The sequence below is a fragment of the Octopus bimaculoides genome, chromosome 2 (genome assembly GCF_001194135.2).
Source record: "Octopus bimaculoides isolate UCB-OBI-ISO-001 chromosome 2, ASM119413v2, whole genome shotgun sequence".
Classification (NCBI taxonomy): Eukaryota; Metazoa; Mollusca; class Cephalopoda; order Octopoda; family Octopodidae; genus Octopus; species Octopus bimaculoides.
Window position 1 is genome coordinate 69,558,503 of NC_068982.1, and position 8,150 is coordinate 69,566,652.

The 8,150-nt window shown below is 36.6% G+C and overlaps 1 protein-coding gene across 2 annotated transcripts in view; it reads right to left on the reverse strand.

The window, feature by feature from the left end:
* The window catches only part of LOC106871801 (galactose-1-phosphate uridylyltransferase), a 76,498-nt gene that overhangs the window by 58,130 nt on the left and 10,218 nt on the right, over positions 1–8,150 (reverse strand). Inside the window, exon 2 of one of the 2 annotated variants that reach the window (XM_052978201.1) lies at positions 4,853–5,022. The exons of the other annotated variant lie outside the window; for it this stretch is intronic. Coding sequence (XP_052834161.1) covers positions 4,853–5,022 — 170 coding nt within the window. The remainder of the gene's footprint in view (positions 1–4,852; positions 5,023–8,150) is intronic. 2 annotated transcript variants of the gene reach the window in all.

Genomic DNA, 8,150 nt, shown 5'->3' on the forward strand with positions numbered 1-8,150 from the left:
CTCCATTAAGAAAATTTTTTAAATATAATAATGATTAATGTTTTTAAAATGGAAATGTTACTCATTTCAAAGAAGCCTTGAAAGAAGTAATATTTACATTTTAAAAACATTAATCATGACAAGATCCTGAAGTCTGTTAAGTGAGAAGTGATACTGTCACTTCTTACTCAAATAAACTGTAAGATCCTGTTGACTACATCTGAGAGAACTCATCACATCATACAATGTCCTCCCAATAATTACTTTACATTCCCAGTATAATCAAAATGACTAATGTTTAGGGCCAACAAATATTTTGATGCTACTAAATCAAAAAAGGAGCCTTTAAATATTTACTCAATCTTCTAATGTAACATTTTTTTTGTTTTTTGTCTTTTCTCAGTAAGTGTTCTTTCCCATTTCCTTTTATCTAGAAACCAAAGGAAATGACAAGTATTCTCTTCAAACTTTGCACTTATGACCTGGACATCAATGTTATGAAAGTGGTATATGTTTCATTATATTTCAGATAGATTCAGTGCTGAATTGCTTAAGCAGAAATATTGCTGTAGTAAATATTCTGCTCAATACTGCAGATTTGCTTGTCAGTTGCTTGACCTTAAACACTTGAGCATGTCCTTTAGTGGCTGACAATATGTGTATCTCTGATCATGAGCAGGAGTAGTGGGGGAACATCAGTCATATGTGGAAAGGGATTCTTCAGAGTTTGAATAAATGTAACCAAAGCCACATTCGAAGGAAATATTAGTCATTTTCCATACTTTCTAGGGATAAGCAAACAGGAAATAACAGCTGCTACCAAAGGACAAAAATCCTGTTACACAGTGTAATAGCAGCTAAATATCCCTCGAATTACACCCTATCATTGTCATCATCATTGTTTAATACTTGTTTTCTATGCATCGGTTGGGTTTGTGGAGGCGCAATGGCCCAGTGGTTAGGGCAGCAGACTCACGGCCATAGGATCGCGGTTTTGATTCCCAGACCGGGCGTTGTGAGTGTTTATTGAGCGAAAACACCTAAAAGCTCCATGAGGCTCCTGCAGGGGATGGTGGCGAACCCTGCTGTACTCTTTCACTACAACTTTCTCTCACTCTTACTTCCTGTTTCTGTTGTGCCTGTAATTCAAAGGGTCAGCCTTGTCACACAGTGTCATGCTGAATCTCCCCGAGAACTACGTTAAGGGCACATGTGTCTGTGGAGTGCTCAGCCACTTGCACATTAATTTCACGAGCAGGCTGTTTCGTTGATCGGATCAACTGGAACCCTCGACGTCGTAAGCGACGGAGTGCAAACAAGAACATGCATGGATTGGAGAGTTCAGGAGCTGATAAGCCAGAAGACTGCACCAAGCTTCACTGTCTGCTTTGGCATGGATTTCTATGGCTGGATGTCCTTCCTAATATCCACCACTTTATAGTGTACTGGGTGGTTTTTACATAGCACCAGCACAAGTGTGCTTACCAAGTAACTTGCCAAATAAGACCCCTCAACTGAAAAGGTGGGCAGTATTTCTGAGGGAGATGGCTACAAGCCAGATTATGAGAGGTTAAAGTATAGAAGGGCAGAAATAGGTGTCTTGCAGTAAAGGAGATGCATAGCTACCCCAGTTGTGAAAGGAGAGAAGTTAGTGAAGAAATGTCAGTGTATCCAAAAAAAGGAATGCATTAAATAATGTACTCTAGTATACGAAAAAATTAAAAACACAGAATGGCATTGATTACAAGACTTTCAGATTTTTTCTGTTTGGCTTCACTTTATGAAATTTTAAAATGAAGTGAAAATTTTCAAATTTGGTGTATTGATGTAATTTTTCACACAGAATCTGATGTTGAGATTCAATTGTTCCAGAAAAATTTTAGAAAAATGTTACAGAGGTTTAAACTATAGCTCTGACAGCAGCAGATAGGTAAACTATGTGTGATGGGACAGGGCAGCAACAGATGAGTAAGTAGACTAATACAACAGCTTTGGCTGTTACTATAAAAACATGCACCAATATATCTGTGGCTTTCAGTTGGCTAAAATTAATTAACCAAAATTTATAAACTTTAAAAGCTATTAGCTTTTTTATTTACTAATTTCCTTAATTAGCATACAAAACTACATAAATACACCAAATTTGAAATCAATTGGAAGAAAATTGAAGGAATTGAGAAATGAAAGCCGAACAGAAGAGATTCAGGCTTTCTAATCAAGACAGACCCAGAACTAAATAACTGTCTCTTCACAACATCTTAACGGGTTTGCAAGCTGTAGTTCAGGAGTATGAACTAAAGTTACTTGTGCAACTTGTTAATATTCAACAGCAATATTTGTTGTTATTTTTGGAACAAAAAACTGTCAGTACAGTTGAAAAAACTATTTTAAAAATAACATTCATTTCTCAACCAGCATGCAGTATTCTATAAATAAATATGAATTACAAAATTTATTGAGGGGAATAAAGAAAATTTCAATGAGCCTTATGTTGTAGACTGTAGTAAAAAAACAATCAAAACCAGACCAATAGATATCGATTTAAAATTTCCTAAGAATGTCTGAAAATATTCTTAAAGTTTCTAGATCTTTCCGAAATCTACAATGATTTTTCTGAGAGTTTCTTGTACTTTCTTGAAAATTTCATAACCAAAAACAAGAAACTACTAGTATATGTTCTACAAAGAAATAATGAAAGGTAATTGTTGGATTAGAATAGAAACAATTACAAATATATATACATACATATATACGACGGGCTTCTTTCAGTTTCCGTCTACCAAATCCACTCACATATATATATATATATATATATGTATATATATATATATATATATATATGTATGTGTATGTATATGTTTGTGTGTCTGTGTTTGTCCCCCCCCCCCCAACATCGCTTGACAACCAATGCTGGTGTGTTTAATTCCCCGTAACTTAGCAGTTCGGCAAAAGAGACCGATAGAATAAGTACTAGGCTTACAAAGAATAAATCCTGGTGTCGATTCGCTCGACTAAAGGCGGTGCTCCAGCATGGCTACAGTCAAATGACTGAAACAAGTAAAAGAGTAAAAGAGTAAAGAGAGTATTATTGTCATTTTTCAGACAATTAACCTTGCCCCACTGAGATTTACCACTCACTGCATTTCCCTCTATCCCCACCCCTATCCATCAGCCACTTTTCTTCACACTCCCATGAACTTACTTACCCACCCATATCACTTCTCTGATGTTCACCTGACACATCTCCACCACCATCTTCTCTCTTTTCCAACTGGAGTAACCATGTATCTATTTCCTCTACTGCAAGACACCTGTTTCTGTCTCTCATCACCTGGCATAAAACCACCTCCCTCAATACTACTCCCACTTCATTTGAGAGATTGAGGTCTTGTCTTGCAAGCTACTTGGTGACTTCACTAGAGCCAGAGCAATATAAAAAGTACCCAGTACACACTGCAAAATGGTTGGTGTTAAGAAGGACATCCAACCATAGAAACCATGGCAAAACAGATATTAGCATTTAGTGCAGTCCCCTGGCTCACCAGCTCCTGTTAAACCAGCCAATCTATGCTTTTATGGAAAATGGAAGATGTTAAATGATGATATTGATGATAATGTCTCATTATTAGGTGTCTTTTTCCCTGGATATGTACTTAGTACCAAACTGAACTTAAAGTAGGAACTAAAAATAATCCAAAACTATATTAATTCCAAATAAGTAATACATATGATCACAGCTAACAACAGATTTACATGACAAGCAGTTCTTATTGTATAATGGAGATCAAATATAGAAAGAAAAACATAAGTGGCACATGTTTATGATTTCCTTATATCATAAGAGATTAAGTAGAGGCGAATACAGTAAGGTTGTCTGCAGCATACTCACTTAAGAGCTGCTGGTCATCTTACTTAGATTACAAGAGTTCTTGCTTGCAAATAGAAAATAAATTAATTTCTAATTATATCTTAACTATGTCAAAGGAGCCAGCAAAAATATCATGCTGGTGTGCTTTACAGCAGGCACAGGAATGTCAGCCTAAAGCACAAAGAAAAGAAAAACTGTAATAGTCTTCTCCCATCCAAATTAACAACAAGAGATATTTCAGTCTCTTATACTCTAATATGCCAAAGCACAAACATGGCTGTGTGGTTAACAAGTTTCCTTTGGAATCACCTGACTAGAGATTCAGTCCCACACTATGAATGTTTTTGGTTGGCAGTCTATACTCTAGCCACAGACCAACCAATACCTTGTGTGTGTGTGTGTGTGTGTGTGTGTGTGTGCACGTATGTATGTATAATGTATGTACATGTGTGTGTCTGTGTTTGTGTGAGTGAATTCAATTGTCTTTAGATGTGTTTACCGACTGTAAACAAAAGGCTTATTCAAGCAGTGTTGTTTTTCTCCAATCTGGACTGTTACTGTTCAATAGACAGGAGATTATTACCTTACTTGGAAACAGGTAATGGTTGAGATCAGGAGCAGCACCTAGCCAAAAGTCTGCAACAATGTAGTCTCGTCCAACCCATGCAAGCATGGAAAAGTGAATATTAAAATGATGAAGACAATAATGATGATGATAAAAGCATCCAGAGGATCATATCATCACTATCATTATCATTTAATGTCCATTTTCCATGACGGCATGGGTTGGATAGTTTGACAGGATTGGGCAAGCCACAGGGATGTGCCGAGCTCCAGGGTCATCATTAACATATTTTCTATGGCCGGATGTCCTTCCTAATACCAACCACCATACAGTGTGTATTTCCATGCCAACAGCACCAGTGAAATTACCAATTGAGTTGCAAGACAGAAAAGAACGGGAAAGAGAAGATTCTGTGTACATAATACAGTCATAAATCCTACCTGGCCATTTGATCTCACAGCTGTAGGACAAAGTGGATTACATGGACTAAAACGTGGAATGTCATCAACTTCATCCTTTTCCACTTGACCTTTCCAAGGACGTTTCATGCGATGAGGTGACACCAAAATCCATTCCTCTTTCAAGGGATTATATCGAATATGCTGGTGATCTGACGGAAAGAAAAAATATTGAAAATATATCATCATTGTATCACCAACATTTAATGTTCATGTTCCATGTTGGTGTGGGTTGGACAGCTTGACAAGGATCCAATGGGTCCAAGCACTGCGTTGTGCTTAAGTGGCTGATTTTGGCATGGTTTTTATGGCTGGATGCCCTTCCTTATGCCAACCCCTTTACAGTGTGTACTGGTTGCTTTTTTTGTGCCACCTGCACATAGGAGGTCACCATGCACCTTGCAAGCCTGGGAAATTCAAAGGGAAGGGCTTTATGACTATTCACAATTTAGGAGAGAGTTAGAAATGAATCAGTAGTAGCTGTGAAGAGATAAATAGCAGTGATGAGGTGTCCAGATAGCACCTTAAGGTACAAGGTGAGTAGAAGTAAGTGAGGATGGAGAAGCTAGGAGTGTAGGGGTGCAAGGAAATGGAGATAGGAGGCAGGCATCGTCTGTAAGGATTAGGTAAGGTTGAAGGGTAGATGTAGGGGTGAGGATTGCCAATGGTGCCTTGATGCAGGTATGAATGTGTGGTTAAGGAGTTTGTTTCCTAAACACATAGTTATTATATTCAGTCCTACTGTGTGGAAATTTGGACAAATATTATCTACTATAACCCTATACCAACCAAAGCTTTGCACATGGATTTGGTAGATGGAAATTGAAAGAAGCCTGTCACAAAAAAGAGATTCTGTGTCTCCTTGTCTTGATATTACATGATAGTTCTAGACAAGTGACACAGTTGGACAAGTGGTGTCCTTTCATGGAAACATGTCCAGCCAGAGAAATTTGTTTCAATAAATATCATCTGACCCATGCAAGCACAGAAAGGTGAACATTAAAAAAAATGATAACGATTGTTAAGTGGTTGGTATTAGGGAGAACATCTAGTCTTAGAAACCATGACAAAGTAGACACTGGAAATTGAAGCAGTCTTTGGACCAGATCCTATCAAACAGTCCAACTTATTCTAGTAAGGAACATGGATGTTAAAGAAAGACAATGATGACTGATATGTGTGTGTGTGTGAGAGAGAGAGAGAGAGAGAGAAAAAGAAAGAAAGAGACAGACAGACAGACAGACAGACAGAGATGCATACATACATATAGAGACTTGCAAACAGCTTGCTTCTGCAAGTGACATCAATTGAACGCTCCACACACCAAACGCCAGTAGGTTTCAGGGATAATCAGAAAAAATTGTGCAATGTTTCAGGGTGTTTTGCTTAAAGTTTTACGGCATACCAGTCCCCATTATTGTAGTGAGGCCCCAACCCAATGGATTGACTAATTTGTATTCAATCTTAAGTCCTTCACCTTAGGATCATCAGCACCAATCAAATTGTAAAATCATACAAATAGTCAAAGTTTGCAAGAGTGTTGGATAGAATACCACACAATATTTATTATAAATTTCTGAGCTTTGAGTTCAAATCCAGCTGAGATTAACTTTTGCCTTTCATCCTTTCTCTCAGGATCAAAAAAAAAGTAGCAATCCAGAGCATTGGATTGTCAGACTTGTCAGAGCATCAAACAAGATGCTATGCCTTTTGATTCATGCAGAACTGTGTTTGCATCCTAGCATTTCAGGAGATGGTTTAAATTGAGGTACATAAAAATGTGCAAATAAATACACAAATATAGAACAAATAACAAAACTTTAGCATATATTTTTCAATATATTTTCTGACAGAAATTGTTTTTCATTTTTTCATTCATCATCATTTTCATCATCCCCATTTTAGTATCCACTTTTCCATGCTATTGAGGTTTATTTTCTGCAGCTAGATGTCCTTTCTGATGCATCACCCCCACCAGTTTCCAAGCAAGGTAATATTTTCTATAGCCAAGCATATGTTTCCACAGAGGACTGGAAACAAAACACAGTACTTCAGGGACAGTGATGGCCATTTATAACCATCACATAATGTTGAGTCAAGAGTGTACACACACACACACACACACACACACACACGCACATACATAATGGTGAGCTTTTTTCAGATTCTGTCATCTACCAAACCTAAGAGCTAAAGCAGAAGACATTTACCCAAGAGGCTGAACCCAAGACCATATGGTCGGGAGGAAAACCTTCTTAACCATGTACTAATTTCAATAATTACTTTAAATGAATTATTTTTCTAATCAATAACTTTTATCAAGTGCTTTTTTTTTAAAGAATGTAAAAAGTATCAGAAAAAATTGCATTGTTTATAGCCTTCTCTTTGGAAAGGTATACTTCTATACATTCAGCTTGGAACAGACGATCAGCCTGACAGACAGACAGAGACGTAGACAAACAGACATTCAGGTAGACAACACAGGCAATCATTTATATATTTCAATCCCTTTGTTACCATAATTCTGTTGAAATACACTGCTTGTATTTCAATCAATTTTGAAAATAATGAAGAGTTTGGTAAAATTAGAAAAACTTTATTATTATTTTGTGTTTAGCAGGTATTAAGAAGGGTATCCGGCTGTAGAAATCATGCCAGAACAGACATTGGATTGAAGCTTGGAGCAGTCTCCTGGCTCACCACCCCCTGACAAAGCATCCAACCCATGCCAGCACGGAAAGTGGATGTTAAATTATTATTATTATTATAATTATTATTATTTTATTATTATTATTATTATTATTATTATTATTATTATCATTTTGATGATGGTGATGTTTGGAACACAACTAATACAAAATGTCGATGGAAATTTTGAATTTAGATTATTTTAAAACAATAAGTTGGTGTCATACAACCAGAGGTGCACTTAGTTTGATATGAAATAAATTAAAATACGTATTTCTTTGGATTACAAGACCTCCTAATATAATTGCTGAACTCCAGAAGAAAGTTAATGTCCTGATCACAGTTCCATTAATGGAGTAGACAAAAAAAAAGGTTGGGTAAACAGTACATATTTCATAATCAAATAAAATTCATAACAGTTGAATCATTAACTTAGCCCCCCTGAACTAAGTACCCTGATAATAAAATATGTCAAGTGCAAATAACCTTCAGATATCTACTGACAGTTTCTGCTTTAACCACGCATATTGGGAGTATAGTTTTAAATATCAGTAAAAGGAGTGATCATATTTTAATCTGATGCAGTCTTCTA